General features: G+C 40.8%; 3 protein-coding genes across 3 annotated transcripts; all 3 read left to right on the top strand.

Moving 5' to 3' along the window:
- The first annotated feature begins 691 nt into the window (after positions 1–691).
- Positions 692–10,882, top strand: LOC110974046 (cytochrome P450 2J4-like). The gene is made up of 4 exons (XM_087136276.1): positions 692–788; positions 1,114–1,651; positions 4,989–5,987; positions 6,383–10,882. The coding sequence occupies exons 2-4, from the start codon at positions 1,294–1,296 to the stop codon at positions 6,568–6,570; spliced, it is 1,545 nt and encodes a 514-aa protein (XP_086992402.1). The 5' UTR covers positions 692–788; positions 1,114–1,293; the 3' UTR covers positions 6,571–10,882.
- A 913-nt stretch (positions 10,883–11,795) lies between these two features.
- LOC110974099 (cytochrome P450 2J4-like) lies at positions 11,796–17,316 on the top strand. Its single transcript, XM_022225461.2, has 3 exons — positions 11,796–12,287; positions 12,962–13,960; positions 15,276–17,316. The coding sequence occupies exons 1-3, from the start codon at positions 11,906–11,908 to the stop codon at positions 15,461–15,463; spliced, it is 1,569 nt and encodes a 522-aa protein (XP_022081153.2). The 5' UTR covers positions 11,796–11,905; the 3' UTR covers positions 15,464–17,316.
- Positions 17,317–17,448: 132 nt separating this feature from the next.
- Positions 17,449–21,080, top strand: LOC110974100 (cytochrome P450 2J4-like). The gene is made up of 3 exons (XM_087136153.1): positions 17,449–18,080; positions 18,335–19,333; positions 19,596–21,080. Exons 1-3 carry the CDS (start codon positions 17,723–17,725, stop codon positions 19,781–19,783), a joined length of 1,545 nt encoding a protein of 514 aa, XP_086992279.1. The 5' UTR covers positions 17,449–17,722; the 3' UTR covers positions 19,784–21,080.
- Positions 21,081–21,128: the final 48 nt, after the last annotated feature.

Below are 21,128 nucleotides of genomic sequence, written 5' to 3'. Positions count from 1 at the left end.
CCACTCTTCGTTATTTTTGAATGTTTTGATTTTATTTTACTTTTCCACTAGGCCTTGTTTGACATGTTGAGTAATACCATGCATATCGGTATTGGAACTACTCTAATCGTTCCATTGCATTAAAAAGGTGCCAAAAAGCGAAAAATATACTTTAATTGCGCAAAAAATTTAAAACAAACTACAGGTGATATACACGTGCAGCAGTGCAACTTGACTCGGAGTCATGAATAGACCTCACTGCGCGGAGTTCTCTTGTGGGAATGGTACAGACCACACTCAATTCGTTGAATTACTTAGAATTTCAATGGGGAAAAACCGTAAAAATGTAAACTTCTTCTTGTATGAACACTGTACGCAGCAGAGACTTAGCATGCTTTTTACACGCTCATTTTTGTACCACTCTTGCATTTCTGCGTGGTACAGAGTGTATAAAAACAGTGAATTCAGACGTCACACAAGACACGTCAGAAAGCTAGTGAAAGGGAAATGAAGTCATGCGAGTAATATACTTACGGGAGTCTCATAGCACGACGAACACTATTGGGCAGAAAACGGAGGGCTGCATTTCTAACCAATGACGGTTGTCGTCCAATCACAATGAGTTTTACATATGACACGGAGAAGTGACTAATGCAGGAAATACCGGAAGACCAGCTGTCATTGAAGCATAAAATAATGATTGAGTCACAACTCTGTGAAGTCGCCCCGGCTGTTGCAAGATATAGAAACCGCCAACGCATTGACACTAAAAAGGGGCGCTCCGGTCTCTGGCAAAGCATCTGTAGAAGGTTGGTCTCATATTGAATGCTTAGTTGAGGTGAACTTTAGGCATTTTGTTGGGAAAAAAATGAAGATTAGAATACCGAAAGACCCCGATTTATAATTATTTTTAAATGACGATTGCAACCATTTTTGGTCACCGATGGACCGGATACAGAGGGACCCTCTAACCCGTTTTATACTAAGCACGGAAGCAGGTTGTTATCGTGGAACAAAAGAAAGAACTTTTTTATATAGCCCAACAGCTGGAAAAAACCTTTGTACATGCAGCGTAATTTGGTTTCCTATTTGTAGACTGCTTAACAAGTTTTTTTCCTACTTTCCACTGTATAGGAGCGCTGGATCACTTGAAACGGCAGAATGTCGTTTGATACTCTCTACAAACAACGATTACATAGGTTTGCTTGGTGCTGCGAGAGCGTATGGCTTTATCATTGAAACAGTTGATAGAGGAGGACGTTGACATCTTTACATTATTTTGCTCCACTATACCGGAATAGGCCAGTGTTCAACATGGGCGTTTTTCAACGAGTAATGAATTTCCTAGACGTTCGCACGGTTCTGTTGGGGTTGTTTTTCCTTCTGGTGTTGCGCCGGTGGCTCGGCCGGCCAAAGAACCTGCCTCCCGGCCCCTGGGGCTTCCCAGTCCTCGGCTCTTTCCCAGCCATTGCCTGGGCGATGTGTCGGGGCTTGGAGCCACACCATCTTTTTAAGAAGTATGCCGAGAAATACGGGCCTGTGTTTTGTCTGAACATTTTCAACAAGAGAGTGGTGGTCCTGAATGACTACTCTTTGGTGAAGGAAGCATTCCAGCATCCACAGCTAAGTGACAGACCAAAAAATCTCATCACTGAGGTGTCCAAGACAGAAGGTGAGTCGCAACCGCTCATCAGGAGACGACACTGAGAAATCTGATCATATTAAAAACAATTGCTAAATTTATTTTTAAAAATAATAACGTTCCATTCAATTTAATTTGAGTTAATAGGGGCAAAACTGTAATTTTACATCGGCAATACTTTCACATTTAACGGCAAATTTTCACATTCCGACTTAAGCAGGAAAACCTTTTTAAAATTTTTTTTTCAATTAGAAAATTTTTCAAATTAATGCTCTTTCAAATGTTTTTTCTCTCTTGGAACCACTGTATAATGTTGCACTTGTTTTTTTTTTATTCTGTCAGATATGACTAGCATTTATAATGGAAATGCATTTTTTTTAAATTTTGAAAATGTTTGATTGTAGTTTGTAGTTTGGAGATTTTCCTTTTTGGTGCACCTCTTGTGTGTTATCTTTCTGTTTTTCAGGGGTAATGAAACTCACGCGCATGAACTCATGTTCATGACACAGTTATATAGGCTACACCGTGGGTAGAGATTTGTCTATATAGCTCCAGGAAAACATTCAGCACTTTGGAATTAAGGGATAAACTTGTATGGATTATTTTCAGTCGTGTGATTTTAGACAGTCAGCGTTCAATTTACACAGATGTTCGCGGAAACGTGCGCCTCCGAAATCTCTCAACATTCTGGCACACATTAAAGTGCCAACAGAAATACCCAGATTCGAAAATGCTTGCGTTTCCGTGAACGTGGTACGATACGCCTCCTGAAATGCCGCTCCCGTCATGTTATGTCACGTTGAAAACCTGTATGGCCTTACCAAATTCTCTGTGCAAAATAAATCCAGGGAATCGTCTATGCCCATCAACATAAAAAATCCAAAGTTAAAAAACGAAAGTTACGGATAGATTTCTCAATTTCCGCCAATTCTCTAGTCAAAATATAAATAGGGATTAGCGTGTTTTCCCCCCTACCAAATGTGAACTGGGATAGACTTGTCTAGTCCCATCAAATGCTCTGTACAATAGGGAAAGACCTCGCTATTCCGCCCATTCTGCAGGCGAAAAACATAGGCCGTAATAAAAAGCCTCTATTTCATGTTTGAAAATAAGTCGTTGACGTTAAAATGTCAGAATTTTGACAGGCCTATGCTTAAATGTTTTTAAAAATTTCAAGAACAAGCGATGGTAATTTTGTAAAAACCTACCAGGGCGAGCCGTGTATAGGTCCCTTTTAGGCCACTATGACAAGATATGAAAATTCCTTTTAAACCAGTCATTTGTCCTGGTGTATGCCATTGCATTAAGACCATGCAAGGTTGACAACTTTGTCCCAGTTTCCCTAATGTGTCCCTGCATGGTTCATACATTGTGAAAAGTTTGACGGGGCTTTAACAAACCTATCTCTATTCTGTATTCCATCTGCCTGTTTGCTAGAATTGCACAGTTCTCTACCTAATTCTCTGCGTTGCATTGTTGCATTGTTGAAGAGGAAACACAAACCTGAAGGTAAACTTGCCAACCACTAGTACTACGCAAAGCCATGGAAAAATACATTTTCATAATTGGTCTGCAAATAGACCTCGCCTGTCATTGTACATGGCACCCAGTAACGCCCTGTGGCTCATGGATTTTTGCAAGACAAATTACATGAACTGCGTTTTGAGGGTTAAAAACGAACAGCGTTTTTCTCGTTTTGTCTCAAAGCAGTGATCTCCAAAGTGGAACAAGTTCGTGGAATGATACACAACGTAAATCACAAACCTTAAAATCGGCGAATTTTGACAAATTTAAGTACATGCAAATCCTATATTGCCTTTAAAGAGTTTGCTAACGTACTGCATTAAAGAGTTCGCCAAGGATATATCCTTAGACAGTTCTATCCCTACTTCGTACTGCATTAAAATGTATGTAAGGTTCGACCTGGCTTGATGACATTGTTAAGGATAGACAACTGTGTCCGTTGTTTACATGCTGTACACATTGCCAGGCCTAAAGGAATTTTTCCTTGATTTAGGAATATGTTAGGTTCTAGATTTTTCATATTTCAATCTGACTTGATACTTGGCTTGGGTTATCAAGATTGCCTTTTCGTTGAGTATTTGTGATGCGTCAAATTTGAAGGAATTACGTGTTTTATGCAGCTGTTCTGCATGTTTATTTATAAAGAAAAAAATTTCCCTTCAGAAAAATCATAATCCTGTAGAATTATTTCGAAAAAGATGCAGGAAAGAAGGTCAGAATATAGTCACAAGAAGTTAGAAGAGAGAGAAATTGAACTGAATAAAATGTGTTTCGGAAGAAAGTGGTTTGTTAGCTTTTTGTTGTGTTTTGGGTGTTTCAATAAAAAAAAATCCAGGTTATCGTTGACGGATTTAAAAGCAAAATTTAACAGCATCTAATTTCATACTAACGGTGTGCAAAGTTTATTTTCTTTTTGATTCAAATCTGAGAAAGGTAGCTATAAATTCATGACTTTATTTCATTTTCTGCAGGACGTTTTGAATAGGGTGCTTTGATTTTTCGTATATTATTCCATTTAAATCATCATTTTAATGCTCAAATTTTTAGGAAGTCAAAATTAATGTGAGATTTTGCAGTTAAATGTGAAGGTGTTTTGAAATTCATCTTTTTAGATTTGCGGTTTTCAGTGTAACTCATAAACAAAATTTTATATAATTCGAATTCATCTACGTTTTACAACTGTACAGACAACTTTACAGACACACAGCACGAGCTCCTTCTTATATGGGGCCCTACGGTGCCATCAAGTACAGAATTATTTTAAAGAGTAAAGTACGTTCATCGAAGTCCTTCATACAACACTACTTCCGAAGTCTGTTTCTTCGAGACTAATATTCTCTGCTTTGTTCTCATGATATCTATATATAATCATTGTTTCTATATTTGGAAGCAAATCATTTCCACGGGATATATTTTTTTTCAGGTTCGTATTTATTGAAGTTATTACTTGAAGTTTGTGTTAACTGGTTGTACTTTTTGAAGTTTTTTGGTAAAATATATATTTAAATCAAACTTAAAAATATATCACTTGAAAATTACCTTGGGAAACTTCTTAAAAGACTAGATCAAAATTCTCCTAGAAACAGTTTACTTCCAAAATTAGAAACAATATTTCTAGAAATAGAACTAACTAAAAATATATATATTGTTAAAGGTTATATATTGAACGTTGAAAACACTTTACAAAAACAAACGTCGCAAAAATATTCTTCACTTTTTGAAAATCCATGGGTTTTCGTACTTCATTTACTTGAAAGATGCCTGCATGTTTGTTTTTTATCTTCGACGTTTGCATTTTCATGATTCCAGCACAATGCTGCACTGACATTCTTTTTAATTAAAGAGGTCCTCTTTTCTTCGGGCGAAGTTTGGATGGAGCTGCGTCGGTTCTGCCTGACTGTACTCCGGAGCTTCGGGGTCGGAAGGACGAGCTTCGAGGAGAAAATTGGTATTGAGGCCGAGGAACTCATGAAAGAAATGGCTGCCTTCAAGGGCAAGCCCTTTAACCCCAAACCACTCCTTGGCAACGCGGTGGCAAATGTCATCTGCTCCATCATTTTTGGTAAGCGCTATGCATACACTGACCGGGAGTTTGCCCATCTTCTTGATTTGCTTAGCCGTAACATTAAGCTGGCCGGAGACGGAGGTATTACTCTTATCTTTCCTAGTATGCGTCATCTCCCCTTTCTTCCTACTTCTGAGCTGATATCAAATCTGAAAGCCATTCGGGCATTTATTAAGAATGTCATTGACTCCCATCGTAAAACTTTCGACGCTGACAACCTAAAAGACCTTACCGACGTGTATTTGATGGAGATCGAACAAATTCAAGCCAAAAATAAAGGGGGAGGGGAATTGGATGGTGAAAATCCCCAAACTTCCAGATATAGTCACTTGGGTGAACGTAACATAGTAGGAACAATTTCCAATCTCTTCGCGGCTGGCTCAGAGACTACGACGACCACCCTTCATTGGTGTATTCTGTACATGATGTTGCACCCTGACGTCCAGAGTCGAGTCCAGGCTGAGATCGACGACGTAGTCGGTCGCAACCGGCTGCCCAGAATAGCCGACGTTCCGGAGCTGAGTTTAACCCGAGCGGTTATCTGGGAGGTCCAGCGCCTGGCTAACATCGTTCCCTTGGGCGTCCCGCATTGTGCTGCTTCGGACGCCACCATCCGAGGTTTCCTGATCCCAAAGGGTTCTTTCCTCATGTCGAATTTGTGGATGATCTTTCAAGATGGGAGGGTTTGGCCAGAGCCCGAGCAGTTCAAACCCGAGCGATTTTTGAACGAAAAAGGAGAAGCGGTGAGGACTGAAGAGTTGATACCGTTCAGCATTGGTAAGCAAACTTTGGTTATAAAAGCATTAACTGGCTCGAAAACCCATGGGACTATATGGGAGTGTTGAATTCATGAAAAGGGTTCCCCAGTAAGGTGCATCACGTACATAATTTGGAAGGGAAGAAAACGCATTGTCTACCTGTCTTGCTTACCGCGAAATCTTTTATAACCGAAACACAAATAATGCCCACTATCAATATCACTGATACTGCAAGCCTGCCGGCAAGAGTTGTCGCCTGCTTGCGGTATGAATTTGAAATTTGTATTGTCTTGCGGTTTACTGATAATTTTAAGGGGGTATTGCCGTATTTGCCTTCACCACTATCCCAACAATTCATGTTTTAGAAATCCTTATTTTTCCCTGTTTCTCTCTGTTAAAATTTCGACTTGTAAGGCAGGCGTAGCTGCATCGGTGAGCACCTGGCCAAGATGGAGCTCTTTCTCTTCTTCAGCTTCTTCATGCATCAGTTCACCTTCAAGAAACCCGACAACTCTCCTCCGCTGTCGCTGTCCCTCAAGGGCAGGGGTGGCCTAACGCGGTCCCCGCTGCCGTTCGACACTTGCGCCATCTTACGTGACTGATGTACATCTCCACCCGCATTCCCAGATTTCGTTTTATTTCTAATATCTTTCCAGAAGTATTCTTTCCAGAAGAAGAAATACTCTTGACAAGAAAATGATTTTCCTATTGCACGTTCAGAAACGATACGGGAGCCACAGGGGTAATGATTATTAAGAAGTGCATTTGGTATAATCCCATCATAATAGACATTTTTCACTTTTTTCTGTAAAATCCGCCCTTACAATTTTTATTATATGTGAAATGTGAACATGGATTTTTTTATCGAGCCACACAATATTGACTCAGCTCGTAAAAAGTTTATCAGAAGATGTGACTTAACCCAATATTAAAATTATTTGTCATCAATATGCATATTTTGGATTAAGCTAATGCCATGCTGAGGAAGCACGTAACCGTATCCACACTTTCCATTTGATGATGAACATGGTCAACATCTGTCCATCTTCTGAAGAACGCATGTGGTATAAGCGCTGAGGATGACCAACTAATGAAAACAATTTTGAAGAATTTTTAATTGTTTATTATAGAAGCGCTAGTGCCAGATTAATTCTCGGTGAGGAAAACTCAATAAAAATAGAATAAAGATATAGCTTTTCTTGAGCGGGAAGGACGATAAAAAAGCACTTCAGTTTGGTTCGTCCGTTTTTTGCCAAATACCAGAAACTTCACTCGTTGAAGAAACGACTATCCTCTGAAAGCCAAAGGCAGGACTGCTCACTCCTTGTATGGCATGTCCCTAATACAGCTTCGTGATAAGGCACCGAGCCCGATGTAGACATGTGTGGAATGTGGATATCCTTAATCAAATTTAGACGTTAGATGTACCCTGTTCGTTTAAGAAATCTCGACAAACGGTTGGTTAAAATCTAGCTTTTCTTCAGGCAGAACGCAAATTAGCAAGAGAATAACCGTTCAGCTGAACACAAAGAGGATTTATGGCATATGCCTTTTTGGGGGTCTTTTTCGTGTAAATATCAGAGTAAAAAGTAAGTCTTGTCGCCAGCACATTCCTGTAGTTTATAACCGTAGGTCTGTAGGTCTAATGTGTAACCTTCCCAATTAATACTTCTTCGAAATCGATATTGCAAGAACATGAAGAATTTGTGCACAATCGTAAAAATGTTCAGTTTGACTTCCCATTTTCATTAGTTTGTTTTTGGTTGAGATTTACTGATTACATATTAATACAGTATAGACGGTGGTACAGTGAAACGTTGAGTACAGAAATTTCATGTCATGCCGTGTCATTTCGGGTCATGTTTTAGGAGAGGACGTCACGTTGAAGGACCATTATTTAATACGTCCATTTGCTTGAAGTTAAATTGCAGTGTGTTTTTAATGAGGTTATTTAATATGTTAGTTATTAAGGAAGCTGTCGATCTAGAGATTATCATCTATTTGTTCTGACCCAGATCTTTTCGGTGTTCTACTCATGTACCTCAGAGTAGTTGACTCCGGACCATGAACGAACAGCGGTGCTGGTAATTTACCAAGGCACCGTTAGAGAACTCAGAGTTTGGTGGAAGTAGACATCGAGTCACCGAAGCGAGAACCATAAAGGAGACCTTGCTTGTCCCCGCATCTTCAACACGATCATTGGTGTGATTGAGCTGATCGGGAACGCCATTGTGGCCACTGTTATCTGCAGGGTGAAGTTCATGAACACATGTAACCAATGCTTTCATTTGCAACCAGGCCGTGGTGGACTTCCTCGGCTCTCTCTTCCTGTTGGTAACCAGCAACATCCCAGCCCCCGATCCCCTCCCTGATACTCAAAGCTACCGAATTGCTTGCCATCTCTGGCTGTCCAACTTTTTCGTATTGGCCTGCTTCACCTCCTCCTTCAACCTGGTGTTTCTCACCTGCGAGCGGCAGGCCTATATTTTGTAAATAACATCTTGCCGTAACTTTTATTTTTAAAATGCACTTGTTATATTGCTGTTAACTTATGTATTGTAAAATTTTTGAATGGATCACCTACTTTTATATTTATCTGCCGAATTTAAGCTCAATATTACTGAGTTTTTAAGTTGGGGTCGAATGGTCCACCGAGGACTTCATAGCGTTATTAGACATAATTAGTAAATATTTGATCGGCAAATATTTCATCTGAGACTTGTTCAAAATGATCCCCATCTAGAATACAACCTGCAGTGAGTCTTACAAAGCAGTCGGTAACCGGTAACAGCGCCACCACTTCAATTTAGTTTTTGATAAGTGAAAAAACCCTGCACTCTTTAATCTCCGAATTACTCAAACACTAAATGAAATCACCGCCCAAGTATTTTGTTGCGAGCAATGTATGTGTTAAACTTGGTTTTGTAATTTTAGACTAATTGTATTAGAGCAGATCGCTGCTTGTTAATTTAATCAAAACTACACATTGGTATAAAACAGCAAAGGTTTATAAAATTGTTTAAACTGAAGATGGTTACTTCATAAATAGATGTCAATATCTAAATATTCCTCATAATCCCCATTATGGAGGTCTTGAATTACTGCAAAAAGGTGGTGCTGGGAAGCAATTTTTTCCACTAACATGTGACCTGCTCTTTGAAAATGAGTCATAAGTCGCCAGAGCCACGGTTTTAGTTTTTATTTGTATTGTAAAGAACGAATCGAGCTTTTTTGTTTTGATGTATCACTCAGTTTGGTATCCCGATGAAAGTGGATACTTCATAGTGAAAAATGCTGTTGGTTCCTATTGATTTACACTGTCCAAAAATATTCTAAAGGATATTTTACTCCATAATGGTTCTGCCAACTTGTGACTCATTTTCACAGAGTGGGTCACATATTACCAAGAAAGAGGTGAAACTCTGGCGTTGCTCCCATGTGATACATAAATAAGCCACTTAAGAGTGCATATAAATAACATTCTGAGGCACGGTACGTCTACCTACACATATTGATAACTATACTTTGCTGAAACTGTGAAAAAACAAACTACCAAAGGTTGAAATTGTTGTACGTTATCATTCCTGGATCGTCACCTTTGCCCTATACAGGAATTGATGTCAACTTTATTACAATATCACAAGGCGTATCATTGAATTCGATCATGGCTGCACATTATGATGAGCATTGAAATATACCCGTTGAAAGTACCAGGAAATTCCAAAGTACTCGGATGTGTTAGAAATAAGTTACCTTTGGCAAAACCTCGGCGTATTTCTATTTTCATTGTTCTTTAAATTTAAAGAATTAACACTTCCCAAACCAGCTAGCACTTTTCGGGTAAGACAAGGAATATTTTACGTAGGAAAAAAGAATTTGTCATTTTTTGAGTAAAATTCTTTACAAGCTCCTCCAGAACCGAACCAGGATATCCCAATCAGATCGTCCATCAATGGATCAAATTGAGTCCAGAAATCTTCCGGATAGTCTTTTCTACGGTGATCTTAACCCCCATCCCAAAAAGTGCATTTGTTTGGTATGATGAAATTTGTCGTGGTCACGGTAAATTGTCGTAACGTCAACTTCAGGTTTTATAATCGTAGATCAAAATTGTATTGTAAATATCTTTAAACGCCTCCAGATGTTTGGAATCCGAAACATTCTGCATCGGTGACCGAATGACTTGACCATATTATTCAGATTCTTTTGATTCTTTCAGCTCAAAAACAGCCATGGCACCTTTGTTGTAGTAGTGTGGATTCCTAGTTCCAGTCAGTTGCCGTGTCACGCGCAGAGCCCCGTTTGACCTCTGTTTCTAGTCCGGGGTCACACATGCAAGTGTGGCGCGGTTTGTGCGAGGTTTCCCGAGACTACATTCGAGACTACAGAAAACAGAGTTTTTATTTTCAAAGAACGAAAAGAACGAATCGAGCTTTTTGTTTTGATGTATCACTCAATTTGGTATCCCGATGAAAGTGGATACTTCATAGTGAAAAATGCAGTTGGTTCCTATTGATTTACACTGTCCAAACATATTCTAAAGGACTTTTTACTCCATAGTGGCTTTGCCGACTTGTGACTCATTTTCACAGAGTGGGTCACATATTTCATGTTATTTAATTTGGGTACGCTTTATTTGTTTACAAACCAAACCTTTTTTTAGTTTCGGATTATTATCATTAAATTCAAATTATCAGATTATTGTTATTAAATTTAGCTTTTCCAAATGGCAGTACATGTTCATCGATGGAGTGAAAATGGCAAATTTCCCAACGCAGGTTAGAGTCTTAGGATTTATTTTTGTCTATTTTTAAAGAATGCGTAGGTGCCAAAGACTACACTATATGTAACGTAAGGTTGGAGATATTCTGTTTTACAAATTTCCTTTTTGTGTAATAAATGTTTTAAAAAGCAGTTGAAATAAATTGTGTTTGTGGTGTTTTTTGTGCTCTCAGATTGAGAGACACTTTACTCTTACATTTTGGAGTATCCATTTAGTGAAGAATTTTTGTTAAAAATAAATATGAAAGTTTAATCCTTGAAGTTAGCATTGGAGATCTGCCTACATGAATCATGAACAACGTAGTGGAGTCAAAGCAAATTTGACTGCTGCATTCTTGGAAGTTAAACAAAAAACACCAGAAAAATAAAAGCGTGCAGGCAACAATTTATTAATATTCAGCAGACCAAACCTGGTTCAACCCGCATCAGGATGCGAATTTTTTGTTCGGGTCATAAGGTCTTGCTTTTTCTGGCTTGAATAATGGCGGAAAGGGGGAATCGTTGGAAACATTCAGTGTAGGCCTACACGGCTATTTTATAGTACCTTCACGTGATTTTTTCTGGGTGAAGATTTATTCTTTCCTATGATTACCTCGGAATGTGGGAGACTTTTGTTGTTGTTGAGAAATATCATAAATTGCGTCACGCATTATTAGTCGATTTGTCGGTAAAATAGTATCGCCAAAATGCAACCTCATCTGTATTTTTGCCTCAAACACCTTACTAAATATATGCATTAGATCTATAACTACCTGAAAAAAAAAGATTGATTTGTAAGGATTTGGTAAGCTGAAGCATGAAAAACGCCAATTTTTCAAAGCCTACTTCCAGGCCGTTTTCGCTGCCCTCACGTTACAGTCAGTTTGTGTGGACGGGAAATCATGATCAGGGGGCTACTGTGCACATGACACTGGCAACTTACTGATTCCGGATACATGTAAATGTGGCATTTCTGTCAAAGGTTTCTCCCATTACCACTGTATGTGCAACTGGAAAGCAGAGGTCAAAGGCCCAGTGTCACAATGATTACCTTGCTTTGCTGCTATAGTGTTAGAGCTTAAAAGCAGTTGATAGGAGGAGAGGACTTTGAAACATCGAACAGAGAAGTTTTTAGAGGATCTTGCTCCACTCTACGGGAATAGGCCTAGTTGTTACATGTTAGCTATTTCTGTCTCCAACATGGCTGTTCTTCAACAAGTAATGGATTTCCTAGACGTTCGCATGGTTCTGTTAGGGTTGTTTTTCCTTCTGGTGTTGCGTTGGTTGATCAGCCGGCCAAAGAACCTGCCTCCCGGCCCCTGGGGCTTCCCAGTCCTCGGTTCTATCCCTGCCATTGCCTGGGCTATGTGTCGGGGCTTGGAGCCACACCATCTTTTTGAGGAGTATGCTGCCAAGTACGGGCCTGTGTTTTGTCTGAATATCTTCAACAAGAGAGTGGTGGTCCTGAATGAATACGCATTGGTGAAGGAAGCATTCCAACATCCACAGCTCAGTGACAGACCAAAAAATGTCATCACTGAGGTAACCAAGACAGAAGGTGAGACTCTTCAGAAGACAGCCACTTTACAAACAATTGCTAAAGTTAGTTCATAATCATGACATTCCAGTAGCGATACGTTTGATGCCTGTATGGCACTACACACAACATGAGAAGTTCCATAAGAAAGCCCCGTGGCGCCATGTTTTCAAAACGTGATTATATATGTGTCTTTTCGAAGTCCATTTTTATGAGACAGGCCTACGTTTTAAACAACTCCTTTTGTACGAGATTTTTCCCCCAAAGTTTGCTCCTTCGAGAGTGACATTATCAGTTCATCCTCAAAACGTCTAGATTTCGAAAAAAATTTCTATTTGTACAAACGAATCATTTTCATGAGATGTTTATTCGTGTTAACAAAAAAATGTGTTTCTTGAAAATCGAAAGGATCAATTTGTAAAAAAAATAACAAAATTAGAAATTAGATATTTCTTAGAATACAAATTTATAGGAATATATTGACAATACATATTTCGAATTAACAAACTTTAGGAATATCTCCTAGCTGAAAAGAAATATAATTTATAAGAACAAACTTCAGTTCATTTCAAATTCTTATTTTTATTGAAACAAAGATGGATAGATGAAATTATTTAACGATGTCTTCCACTTTTGCATTGTCACGATTCCTGTACAATGCTGTATTCTTTCCTTTCTGTATATTCTGTTTAAAGGGGTCGTCTTCTCCTCGGGCGAAGTTTGGATGGAGCTGCGTCGATTCTGCCTGACTGTACTCCGGAGCTTCGGGGTCGGAAAAACGAGCTTCGAGGAGCAGATCGGTATTGAGGCCGAGGAACTCATGAAAGAAATGGCCGCCTTCAAGGGCGAGCCCTTTAACCCCAAACCACTCCTTGGCAACGCGGTGGCTAACGTCATCTGCTCCGTCATCTTTGGTAAGCGCTATGCATACACTGACCGGGAGTTTGCCCATCTTCTTGATTTGCTTAGCCGTAACCTTAAGCTGGCCGGAGGTGGAGGCATAACCCTTATCTTTCCTAGTATGCGTCATCTTCCCTTTTTTCCTACTTCTGAGCTGTTTTTAAACTTGAAAGTCAGTCGGTCATTTATTAAGAATATCATTGACTCCCATCGCAAAACTTTCGATGCCGATAACCTGAAAGATTTCACTGACGCATTCCTGATGGAGATAAGACACAATCAAGCAAGAAATACAGGAAGAGGACACCCAGAAGATGGAAAACCCAAAACTTCCAAATACAGTCATCTGAGCGAACGTAACATAGTTGGAACAATTTCCAATCTCTTTGCGGCTGGCTCTGAGACTACGGCGACCACCCTTCAGTGGTGTATTTTGTACATGATGTTGCACCCTGACGTCCAGACTCGGGTCCAGGCTGAGATCGACGACGTAGTCGGTCGCTACAGGCTGCCCAGAATGGCCGACGTTCCGGAGCTGAACTTCACCCGAGCGGTTATCTGGGAGGTCCAGCGCCTGGCTAACATCGTTCCCTTGGGTGTCCCGCACTGTGCTGCTTCAGATATCATTTTGCGAGGTTTCTTAATCCCAAAGGGTTCCGTCCTTATGTCCAACTTTTGGAAGATGTTTCGAGACCCTAAGGTTTGGCCTGATCCTGAGCAGTTCATACCCGAGCGATTTCTGAACGTAAAAGGAGAAGCCACGAGGGCCGAAGAGTTAATTCCGTTCAGCATTGGTAAGAAAACTTTGGTTATTACCTGATTTGAAGTCACACACACGAAAGAAGACTTTTGAATTAAAAAAAAAACTACCTCGGTATGAAGCACCATGTACCTGATTTTTAATAATGTTTCCAAGGAAAAGACAAGACCAAAGGCGATACTTTCCTTTTTTTGTTTTACCATAAAATCTTTGCTTTTTCAAGGATGAATTTAAATTAATTTTGGCTTGCTGGTGTCGGCTGCCTGGTTCGAAGCGGATGTAGCAGCGGGTATCACGAGTAACTAATCCAAGGATGGCAAGATTTGCGCCGGAAAGATGCAAATTAATTTTTGGATTTTTGCCCTGCCCGACATGTATTTTAACACTGTATGCTCAGTGAATGCCCCCAAAGGCTTGTGAAAAAAACAAGCGTACTCAGGCGGGGCTCGAACCCATGACCTCCTGCGAGTACGCTTGTGGTTTCTTCACAAGCTGTTACATCTGGTTGGAATCAACCAGCCGACACCAGCAAGCTTGGTAGTCGAGTGGTTAAAACGTCTGCACTAGTAAGCTGGAGGTCGTGGGTTTGAGTCCCACCCGAGTACGCTTGTGGTTTTTTCACAAGCCTTCGGGGGCATACACTGAGCATACAGTGTTAAAATACACGTCGGGCAGGACAAAAATCCAACTTTAAATCTTTACTTACTGGTGCAAAAATAATGCCCACTATATCCAGATTGCTGAAACCCGTAGGTACGGCACATGCCTACAAAAAACTACAAGTTTTATAACCTAGGAGTTGTTGTTTTATACACCTGTTTTGGGTATGATTTTCGAATTTGTATTGTCGTTACGTCTTATGGTCTTACTAATAAGGGAACAAATAGAATTGGTCGTTCAAGACCGACTCAGGAGAATGGACGTGACTTATGCTCGAGCCACAGGCGAGGGCATAAATTCCAAACGAATTTGTTCCAAAATTTTACTTTCATTCTCCTGAACACCCTCGTCCATTTTATGGTATATTCCTAGTGCATATTGTAATCAATGACGTCCAAAACAATCTCCTTGTATGGACGTGACGCGTTTATAGAGACTCCTGACCAATCAGAATCGAGTAATCTCTCTCGTATCCATGTGCCAGCGCGTGATTTACGCAGCAGGCATTATCACTTCTCCGCAGGCATTATCAAATGCACGTTGTTAAACAGGGAGGCTGCCCGAGGTATTCGTCAATATAATTTTGGAGAGTTACTGTCTGTTGCATCCCTCCACCACCCCGAAAATTATGTCATGCAGGAAGTCAACGTTTTACCCTGCTTCTCTCTGTTAAAATTTCGACTTGTTAGGCAGGCGTAGCTGCATCGGCGAGCACCTGGCCAAGATGGAGCTCTTTCTCTTCTTCAGCTTCTTCATGCATCAGTTCACCTTCAAGAAACCCGACAACTCTCCTCCGCTGTCGCTGTCCCTCAAGGGCAGGGGTGGCGTAACGCGGTCCCCGCTGCCGTTCGACACTTGCGCCGTCTTACGTGCCTGATGTGTACCTTCAACCTCATCCCCGGAGGTTATTTGTATCCAGCATCTCTTCCAGAAGTAACACTTGATTATTAAGTATATTCTCTTCCCACTGCATGTTCAGAAACGATACGCGAAGCAAGGAGTAGTGAATAATAAGTGCATTTGGTGTGATCCTTTTGTGATCAACTTTTTTCACGTTTCTCTCTAAAATTCCCCCTTTTTCATTTGAGTATATTAGTGAAACGTGTATAGTGTATATTGGCTAATTCGCTTTTTATCAAACCGCAAAATATTGACTGAGGTCGTAAAGAGCCTTTCAGCAAAGACGACGTGCTAAAGTAAAGCCTAAGATGTAAATTATTCGTCATTTACATACTTATTTTTGCATTATGCTAATGATCCACGACAGTCCACGGTGAGAGAATAACGATAGCCAAGTTGCTTCTCTTTCCACTACGGTATTTGATTGGGTCATGTTCGTATTTTGTTCTTTATTTCGCCAACCGTTTGTCTGATTCGAGGAAATGACTGTCATTTCAGTGTTCCATCTTTCGACTTGTTCCTTTGGTAAAATTAGCGGTTGCAGGAAACCGTTTTAAGCCAAACACCGTGTTGAGCTATTAATTATCGTATGTTTGTTAAACTTCTTTTACGAAGTTCTTAAAAATAGCACAAAAGATTATTAAGTTTCAAGAAAAGCCGTCGAAAAACTTGGTTTAAAAAGTTGAAAGTTTAATGTGTGCAGGGAAACGAGTGGAAAAAAGTTTACCAAGACGAAATCCTTCAAAACTTATGGAATCCTACCCTGACACAGATGTGGTTGGCAATAGCCCACATTTCCCTGATCGTATTTTCTGGGTGACTTTTCAAACATACACGCATAACCAGCTCAAATATACAATTATGCAAATGTCAATATTTTGAACTAAAATTCCAATTCGTACTTCCTGGGGCTCGGAATTTGGTGTGAGACCAGTGGCGCGGCTATAAGGGGGGGGGAGGAGACAGGGAGAATGGAATGAACAGCCCCCCCCCCAGCGGAGGCCCATATGTCCCTTAGCTGGCAACCCTCTCCCCTTTGAAATCTTTGAAATGTACACAGTCTACTGTAAAGGTCACATGCCATCGAATTTCGCTGCCACCCAAAAATGTGTATGCACTAGACCTTTGTCCTCCCCGAAATATCTCCTTTTATAGTTACGCCACCCGTGATTCGGAGCCTACACGATCTAACCCAACCCCCGAAGAATACTTGCTCTGAACACCCCAGTTGCGCGGCACCACCAAAGTATTGCGGCTTGAGCATCATGATAAATGTTGGGGGTAAAACCTACCCCGCCGACAAATCCTATAGTGCACCGCTGATTACCGCATGTACCAATTTAGCAATATTTTCACTCAATCGTCGCCTGTGGATTTAGTCGCGTGCAAAGTAGCCGATAAGAGGCCCATTGGAAGCACAGGTTCACGCCGACACCTTTGACACACAGGGTCTGTTCGTTTCAAGAGGCTCCAGATCGCGATCGGCGATGGATGGCGCGAACCAGCTCTGGGGTCACTGATCCCGATTCAGATCTGTATGAAACAGGCCCGTTTGTTCCTGCTCCATTCAAGAGTTAAAGGTGACAAGAGACGGAATTCAATATTTTGCCAATGTCGACATACATTGTGGCACTCTTTTCCATTGATATAATCCTTTTAATAGTGTTCAGTTTCTGAATACAATGTGAGCTTTATCCTATTTATGATGATTTCTATACAGTAATATATAATTTCCATGACCTTGGCCGTTTCCTTAATATCAAAAGATTATACATTACCAAGAAAAATGGTCATTTTGAATGATCAGAATAAATAGTAATATACTTCCAACGTTTCAAAGTGTTTGGAATTATTATGTGACGGATCTTAGGTTATTCCTGAGGTCAAATGTCAGTATTTTCAGAAATGACTCCTAAATTACATTGTGTCAGTCTCTTTGTTACGCTTGTTACTCAAAAGTGGTAAATTCCTATTCATTTATTCGGTGGGAGCGTGTCGATCCCAACAACTAAATAAAACCAATGTATCGTCGGTGCTGTCACAATGCTATTTTTGGGTTTGACGCGCAGCCTATTTCAACAGCTTCTGTGGTAGGTAGAGAGGTCAACTGACAGAGAACAAGTCTTGCTTTGCCCATACTGAACTAGGAAACAGTTGCCTGCACAAGGACATTAAAAAACAAACAAACCGAAAAAGGTTTATCGTGTGTAGACTACACGGGATCAGTGTCTCCAACATGGCCGTTCTCCCGCACGTCATAGGGTGCCTGGACGTTCGCACGATTCTGGTGGGTTTGTTCTGCCTTCTGGTGTTTCGCTGGTTGTTCGGCCGTCAGAAGAACCTGCCTCCTGGTCCCTGGGGCTTCCCGGTCCTCGGTTCTATCCCAGCTATTGCCTGGGCGGCGTGTCGGGGCTTGGAGCCACACCATCTTTTTGAGAAATATGCCGCGAATTACGGACCCGTATATCGTTTGAATATCTTCAACAAGACAGTGGTGGTCCTGAATGACTACGCATTGGTGAAGGAGGCATTCCAACATCCGCAGCTCAGTGACAGACCAAAAAATGTCTTCACCGAGGTGTTAAAAGTGGAAGGTGAGATCCATATATTAATATAGGCAACAATCACTAAGAAATTGTTCCACAACATATCTGAAGCCACTACATAGAGTAATTGAAGTTTCAGTGAAGACAGTTCGTGGATTCAAACTGTTATATCTTCCTTGTAAGTCTTTAACGAAACCAGACCATTTTTATCTCAAAGCGCACACGCAATACCGGGAATACCAGAGATATTTTTCCGTGTGTGGTTCATGTTTTTCATGTAATGCTGCAATTCTTTTTCGAAGGGGTCGCTTCATCTTCTGGCGAAGTTTGGATGGAGCTGCGTCGGTTCTGCCTGACTGTGCTCCGGAGCTTTGGGGTCGGGAAAACAAGATTCGAGGAGCAGATCGGAATTGAGGCCAAGGAACTAATGAAAGAAATGGCCGCCTACCAGGGCAAGCCCTTCAACCCTAAGCCGTTACTTGGCAAGGCGGTATCAAACGTCATCTGCACTGTCATATTTGGCAAGCGCTACGAGTACAGCGACGAGGAGTTTGCCAGTCTTTTGGAATTAATTAATCAAAGTGTCAAGCTGATAGGAGCCGGGGGCATAACCGCTTTCTTTCCTGCAATGCGCAGGCTTCCTTTTCTTCCCACTGCAGGTTTAATCTCAAATTTGGAAACCTTGTTCACATTTCTCAAGACTGTCATCGACGCCCACCGTAAAACCTTTGACGAAAACGACTTGAAGGATTTCACTGACGCGTACCTCATGGAAATCCAATACAATCGAGCAAAACACCAAAATGGGACACAGCCAGACGGAGGAGAATTCAAATCTTCCAAATACAGTCATCTGGGTGAACGAAATATCGCCGGGACCATCTTTAGTCTCTTTGCGGCTGGCTCAGAGACTACGGCCACAACCCTGCAATGGAGTCTTCTGTACATGATGTTGCGCCCTGACGTCCAGAGTCGGGTCCAGGCGGAGATCGACGACGTGGTCGGTCGCAACCGGCTGCCCAGAATGGCCGATGTTCCGGAGCTGAACTTCACCCGAGCGGTTATCTGGGAGGTCCAGCGCCTGGCCAACATCGTTCCTCTGGGCGTGATCCATTGTGCCGCTTCAGACACCAATATTCGAGATTTCTTGATCCCGAAGGGTGCATTCGTCATGTCGAATTTGTGGACTATATTTCGAGATCCGAAGGTTTGGCCTGAGCCCGAACTATTCAAACCTGAGCGATTTCTGAACGAAAAAGGCGAGGCGGCGAGATCGGAAAAGTTGATATCGTTCAGCATCGGTGAGCAAACTGGTTTGATATCTAAGGACAAACCTATACTTTTAAACATCGTTTAAATTTTTTAAATATGAAGCCTAAAATAGCCGGAAAAAACGACAGGTTTCGTTTGCATTTAAATTTGCGGCTGTACACCTGTTCGGGGGTAGGCCTATGCTTTCGAAATAATATTGTGCTGTTTGTTCTAGGAATTCCCTCCTTTAAATTCCTTCCAGTAAAAAATGTGTTGTTTTCATTTTCTGTCTGTTGTAATTTTGACTTTCAGGTAGGCGTAGCTGCATCGGCGAGCACCTGGCCAAGATGGAGCTCTTTCTCTTCTTCAGCTTCTTCATGCATCAGTTCACCTTCAAGAAACCCGACAACTCTCCTCCGCTGACGCTGTTGCTCAAGGGCAAGGGTGGCATAACGCATGCTCCGCTGCCGTTTGAGACGTGCGCCATCCCACGTGTCTGAGATATTTTTCGAGATTTTTTTTAAGGGCAGCCATTAATAGGCACCTTTCGGTTGGTGATGAACAAGCTTAGCTTTACACTACCTTACATCATGGAACGTGTTTGGGCAACGATCTCAATTAAGGAATTTAGGAAAATTCTTCATCAAAATCAGACCTTATTTTATAGTTTCCTCTGTTTATTTAAGAAATCTTGGTGCTTTGGTCTTGATATTGAATATCATTAATTGGGTATATCATGAATTTGTAAACTATGCTAAGTATAAATACTCATTGATTACCAATGCTGTTGGCCTAACAACGTCCCAAAGGTGAAATGTGAAGATATTCTCCCGGAAGTAATAGATGGTTTTCAAATTTTTTTTGTCAAGCGGAATCAAAATGGTGTGCTGAAAGAAAACATCCAGAAAGCACAAACATTTTGCCCTTCGACGTTTTGTGGGTTTTCATTGCTCATTTGTCGTTGGGCTTTTTATCGTTGATACATAAATATAGCCAGGAGGCTCGGTAAAGTGAAACGTTGTACAGTGAAACTTCAATTTGGTGAGAAATTTGCGGTATCCCTTGGACTTTTATTCAAGGCCACTGTAGAGTTCAAAACGTACATCGGCACAGGTCACCACAGACTTATAAAAGTACAACTTACGTAAACTTCTCTGCAGCTGTCGATCGACGATCTTGTTTGCCATTAATTTTTAAAGGGTGAAGGTGTATAAAGGGAAAATTTAGTTTGGAATGAATACATATTACTTTGAATTACGCCTGGAAATAAATCATTTAGCCCTTTCAATTTTGAGATGTATAAAGACTGCAGTACGTGGCAATATATGCTGCAACATGTAATAAGAATAGTAACAAAGAATATTCTTTCCCGGTTGCGCGTTTGCATGCTGTTCAGATTAAAACTCCACTACTGTCCATCGCCAGAGAATAACAGTCAAGGTATTCACCTCTCTACGATGGGAATTTGATGGCGTCTTTTCATGTTTCTTTGTAATTCAACCACCCATTTGTCCTTTTCGTGATCATTGTGATCAAAGGAAATGCATGACATTATAGTGTCTCATGTTTTCCTGTTGTTGAAGTAACGGTTGCAGAAATTTGGGGGAAACATTAAGTTTTCAGCTTTCCACAGGATAATTCACCTGAGCTCCAACACCGGTATTTTCAAGGATTGCCGTCGTCGAAATACTGGTTATTTTGACATTCATTTGTGTACACAGAAATGGAATAGGGTTAAGAAATTTGTTTGAATACGAAATCCTATGAAGTATATTAAATCCCATGTATTCTGACACACACGCAAAGACTTTTTGTGAGTTCATTTCCCAAGTGTACATTTACGGA

The sequence above is a fragment of the Acanthaster planci genome, linkage group LG04 (genome assembly GCF_054643075.1).
Source record: "Acanthaster planci isolate LZ-2023a linkage group LG04, COTS_SCS, whole genome shotgun sequence".
Lineage (NCBI taxonomy): Eukaryota > Metazoa > Echinodermata > Asteroidea > Valvatida > Acanthasteridae > Acanthaster > Acanthaster planci.
The sequence above is the reverse complement of the archived record's forward strand: the minus strand, read 5'-3'. Positions and strand labels throughout refer to the sequence as shown.